Raw genomic sequence first — 5,282 nt, forward strand, 5'->3', positions numbered from 1 at the left:
TCAACGAGTATCCGCCGGCGGCGGCGACACGCAGGCAGAGCCAGCGCCACTCACCGTGTCACCGCTACCGGCAAGCTGCCCGCGGGCTTCGCCGCCCCACCTCCCGACACCGCGTGGCCTGCCGTCACCACCAGAGCTAGCAGCAGCAGCATTGGTATTGCCCTTGTTCCTTCCACTACCTGTGTATTGTTCCTTGTCCTTGCGGCCCCCGGGAGATGGCTGCCGCATGGAGCGAGGCAACGGCACCGGCGCACTCGCAGCCGCTCCACTGGCGCTGCTACTAGTGTTGGGGTATTGGCCGCCATCGTCGCGGTCCTTTTGGCGCCGGCCAGCCTCCTTCTTCTGCTTTTTCCGCAACACAGTCTTGGGGTCAAGAATGCATCGCTGAAAGTCCGGGTGGTTGGCGGCAAGGTTAAGGATGGGACCGGTTTGGCCGTACTGCTGCATGAAGAACGCGGCAAGGGTAAAGTCGTTGATGGCCAAAAATGTGATGAGCAACGTGCGACGTCCACGGCGACTGTTCTCTGGGTCCGCTGTGGTGTGCAGCACCTGAACAAACTCCGCCCGCTCCCGCTCCGTGAGGGACTTTTGTGGTGGGTAGTACTGGATGAAGACATCCACGTCCATGAGGTCCACCGCGGTAAAGGCGTCCCAGCCCACTAATAATGCAGAGGAAGAGGTATTGTTGTCACCGTTGCTGCCACCGCCAGCGTTGTTTGTGTTAGTCTTGGTCTCACGGAGAAACCCCATGAACGAAGACTCCTGGCGTTCCGCAGTGTCTGAGCGCAGCATGCAACACATGTAATCCGATCCCTTACTGTTTGCATCATTGTTAGTATGATACAAGCCCCATTTGGCTATAGTTTGGTGTAGGTGCTTTATCTCCTTATGGTGCGTGAGCAGCACAACACGACGGGAGTGGTACGTCTGCAACACACGTCGAAGAAGGTCTTCGCGATCCCTCTCGTCCAGGTAGAGAAGATGCACCAATTGTGTCGAGGAAGGAGGGGCTGTGCCGGAAGCCGTCGGTAGCACCGACCCCGCCGCAGAGGAGGGGCCCTGCAGGTGATAATACCGCCGATTCCTGCGGCTCAAGTGGTAGCGAATGCCCACACTCACCTTCGTCAGCGGCGCGAGACACATTAGAAGGATATTTGTCTTTTGCCGTGACGCCGTGAGGTTGTTCGTGGGGTGGCTCGAACCCGCCGCGCTGGAAGACGGTGACGCGATTGTCAACCACCGCAGAATATCCTCCAGCTGCCGTTCGCTGCTGCGACTCGCGTCCTCCACGGCGAGGGTCGTGACAGACCTGAGGAACTCCTTGCCCCACGAGTGGAGCACACGCAGTGTGGTGATCAAAACGCGTCCACCCTTCGAGGCAAACGCCACCGCGGACAACCCCTTTTCACCAGAGTCGCCCACCGCGCCCCCCACAGGCGGCGGGGGCGGCTGCCCCTCATTCGTGATCATCTGAAAGTCGATGTGGCACTGTGAGGCGAAGGCTTTCATGCTTTTCTGCAGCTGGGCAGCAAAGTCCTTGTTGCTCGCAACCACGACCGCTGTGCTGCGTGAGGGGTCCTTCGCACTCAATACACAATGTGTGGCAAAGACCGTGAGGAGTGCATGCCGCTCCGCCGTGACAGCGCGCGAGCTTGCGTTGCCGTCCGCGCCGGCAGCCCCGCCGCTGTTGGTGCTGGAGTTCGCCCCGCCCGCCGCCCGCCCGTCCACCAGAACGTCTGCGAAGTCGATCGTTGTGGTGGCCAACACGCGTGCCTGGAACGGTGTCGGCTGCACCCCCATTCGCCGCAGCGCTGCCACCAGTGTGGGATGCACGCTCAGTGCCTCAAACGATGACGGCTTCCCCATTTCCTCCCCTTCGTCACAACACTTCTCAGTTCCTGTGTGTGCTGTTATTATTGTTCCGCCGCCTGTGACCCCAATGTATCCGCTGCGCGAGGCACCGCGTGCGAGTGGGAGTGCGTGTATGTATGTGTGGTGGGAGGAGGACGAGGTGCCGTGGGAGACCAGCGGCACGACAGGCAAAAAAGAAAAAAAGTGACAAAAAAAAGTCAATAATAAACGACGCCGCTGCTGCGTGACAGAGGGACGTGGCGCGACGGCAAATTAAACAGAGAAAATAAAGAGAAAAAAAAGACACTCTAGGCGTGGGCACGACAATGATTAAAAAAAAAGAAGAAGCAGTGAGAAGGAAGCGGAGGGGTGGGGGATAAGACAGACGATAGATGCCGCATGGCACACACACACACAGACACACACAAGGCATACAGCTCAGCGAGGCTGGAAAGAAGTCTCACCCACGCTTTTCTTCTTTTTTATTGCCGCGCTTCACAAGTCGATAATAATAAACAGATGATACAGTGAGAAAACGGCGGTCACGTCACATTCACACGGCGAGCACACAACAGGAACAAAAAAGGCGGGTGTGGAACAGCGGCGTACACGACAGCGAGAAAACAGGCACCACCTCGACGTTTGGATGGGGAGCAGGCCGAGGACGCTGCCGCCTTTTATTTGGTTGTCGGTGTCTGCTGGCTCGCTTTGCCGGCGCGGCATAACCGTCAACGTCGCCCCACACATCAGTCCCTCGCCCGCATGTTTTCCTCATTTCCCCCCTGCTCCTCAATGAGTATGGAGGGGGAACGAAACGACAAGCGAGCGTCCGACTTCCCACGCCTCGGCGTGGCGGAAGCCTTAGCAGCCTCGGGCGGGGGGGAGGTGGACGAGTTGGCAGTGCGCTGCTGGAGTTGCGGACGACTCTGCAGGGACCGCTGCTGCACCGTCTGGCGCGCTGCCAACTCCATCTTCCGCAACTCAACGCTCCTGCATGTCTCCTTTACGTTCGGCACCACAGCGAGCTCCTCGCAGCGCTGCAAGGCGGCGAGCAAAACATCGCGCTCCACCACCAACTCCTCCACCTCCAGCGGGGTCTGTGGTATGGCGTGGAATAGCAGGGACAGATTGGAGAGCGTCTGCTGCAGGTGTTGATTTCGCTCCTCGAGCTCCGCATTCTCGTCTTGGAGGATGACGACAGCATCGTCCCTCTGGCGCAGCTGAAGCTCCAGCCCCTCCAGCTGCCGCAGCCGCTGCAGGATGCCGTCTAGTTGTCGCTGCAGCGCGACGCCAAGGTGGGCCTCCTCTCCGCCGTTGCTTCCGCCTGCTGGGGCGTCGTCCCCCACCGCAAGGAGGCGAGGGTGCAGCAGCTCTTCCACCGCGCGACGCACTTCCCCCTCGAGTCTCGCCAACATTGTCTCCTGCGCCCGCATGTGTTCCAGCTGCGCCTGCGCGGCCTCCCACATCCCCTGCGTCTCCGACAACGTCAGCTGCAGCTTTACCTGCGATGTCTCCTCATCGTGCAGGAGCTCCTGGGCCTTGGCGAGAGCGCGCGTCAACTGGCTCACCCGAAGCTCAGAATCGTTCAACTCCCTCTGCGCCTGCCGCAACTCGGCCTCCCTCGCAGCAAGCGTAGCAGTGAGTGTGGGAAGTGCCCCGTCAACATACGCCACACACCGCGCCCCACACGATGGTTTAGACAAAAAAGGATCCAACACCACCGCACCCGTGTGCATCTGCGTCACTTGTCCCTCCAACGTCGTCACACGTGCCGCCAACCGTTCCGCTTTTTGGGTTGCCTCCTCCTGCAGAAGCAGTGCGTCAGCCCGCTGCCGCTCCTTCGTCGCAACGTCCTGCTGAAGCCCTGTGATCGTCTTGAGCAGACGACCCAGTCCCTCACGCAACTGTTCCGCAGAGCCAATGGCGGCCTGCTGGCTGACGTGAAGCTCCTCCCGCAGCCGCACTAACTTATTCCGCAAAAACGTGTTCTGCCGCCGCAGTTTCTCCGATGTGTCCTCACGCTGTTTGCCGGCACTCAAAGCCCTGCCGGAGTCCACAACTCCCTCTTCCTGCAGTTTCGCAGAAGCTACCCTCTGATGCGTCCTGCCATCGCCGTCAGTGCTCATCTGGCGCACTTCCTCCCGTGCAGACATCACCTCCTCCTCCAGCTCCCGCACCCGACGGTCGTACAGCTGCCGCATGGCCTCCTTCAAGACCTCCAAAGACATATTCAGCGGAGTGGCCTTTGCCGCATCTGCGTCCGCCGCCGTGGCGTCTTCAGCTCTCGCATGCGTCAGGGTCTGTAGCAGTCGACTGTGCTCCTTCGACAAAATGCTAAACTTCTGCTGCAGCGACGCATACATCCCCTTCGTGTTCATGAGACTCTCCTTTATTGTGTTCCGCTCCTGCAGAACACAGGCCAATTGATGTGCCCTAAAAACCTCATCCTCACGAGCTTTCTCGTCACTGTCGATGCTGGCACCGCCAGGCACCACCAGCGGCACCGCCACTTTCCCGTGTGGAGTCGCAGTGGCTGAGCACGACGGCAGCGTCAACGACGTGCTGGCGAGCTGCACATCACGCTGCGCCCGCTCCACGAGAGCCACGAGTTCACGAAGGGCGCCGTTCCTTCCGCGCGACCACGCCGGCAGCTCCCCCTCCTCGTGCAGCTCCTTCAACGCACCTTCAGCGACAAGTCGAATTTGCTCGAGGCTCGACGACGTGACGTTCGTCAAAAACGCAAACCGCCGTTGTAATTCGGCGAAATCGCCATGTAGTTTCTGCGCATTCTCTCCGCGGCAAGGGCTTTTACTCACGCAGGGACGCTGCATTGAGGCTGCCTCCCTGCGGCCCACGCCTCGCATGCTACCTGAGGAAAGCAACAAATACTGAGGAGGAAAACGATCCCAATACTGCAGATAAAGATACCCGCTGAGCGCAGCTCAACACTCACCGTGCAGTTACAGCAGCCGCGTGTGTTCTCCTAGTGTCACCTTTCAAGCGTCAACCATGCGAAGGAAGCAGCAAAAGGTATAATAATAGAAAAAAAACACTGCGAGACAGCAACGTCAAAAAAAAAAAAACGATCCACGGGGGCAGGTCGACACAACCGCGATCGCCGCAGCCTAAACACGCAGACGGCAACTTGTTTACATGAACTTTGAACATCATACCTCGCGTGTGGCCTGCGCGCGAGGGCGCCTTGGCCCTCTCTCCGCCTTGCTCTCCCCAGTGGTGTTCTACCCTGCCGGAAAGCGATTGGCGGCGGGCGGGGTAGAACACCACTGGGGAGAGTAAGGCGGGCGGGACTGAAAAAAAAAAAAAGCCGCGTTGGCGTGGCCCAAGGGCGGACCATGCGTCGTTCGCTTAGGAAAGCTCAGGGAAACGGTGTGGGGGAAAGCATTCCATGATGAGAGAAACAAAGAAGTACG

The 5,282-nt window shown here is 59.3% G+C and overlaps 2 protein-coding genes across 2 annotated transcripts, besides 1 other annotated feature; both read right to left on the bottom strand.

Moving 5' to 3' along the window:
* On the bottom strand, nt 1-1,866 carry TraAM80_03380 (uncharacterized protein; the record flags this gene model as incomplete). The annotated part of the gene is made up of 1 exon (XM_029380355.1): nt 1-1,866. The coding sequence occupies one exon, from the start codon at nt 1,864-1,866 to the stop codon at nt 1-3; it is 1,866 nt and encodes a 621-aa protein (XP_029239721.1).
* Nucleotides 1,867-2,254: 388 nt separating this feature from the next.
* Nucleotides 2,255-2,278: a microsatellite.
* Nucleotides 2,279-2,597: 319 nt separating this feature from the next.
* Nucleotides 2,598-4,715, bottom strand: TraAM80_03381 (uncharacterized protein; the record flags this gene model as incomplete). The annotated part of the gene is made up of 1 exon (XM_029380356.1): nt 2,598-4,715. The coding sequence occupies one exon, from the start codon at nt 4,713-4,715 to the stop codon at nt 2,598-2,600; it is 2,118 nt and encodes a 705-aa protein (XP_029239722.1).
* Between the last annotated feature and the right edge of the window lie 567 nt (nt 4,716-5,282).

Source organism: Trypanosoma rangeli (assembly GCF_003719475.1).
Source record: "Trypanosoma rangeli strain AM80 chromosome Unknown Tra_15.4_contig_00088, whole genome shotgun sequence".
Taxonomy (NCBI): Eukaryota; Euglenozoa; class Kinetoplastea; order Trypanosomatida; family Trypanosomatidae; genus Trypanosoma; species Trypanosoma rangeli.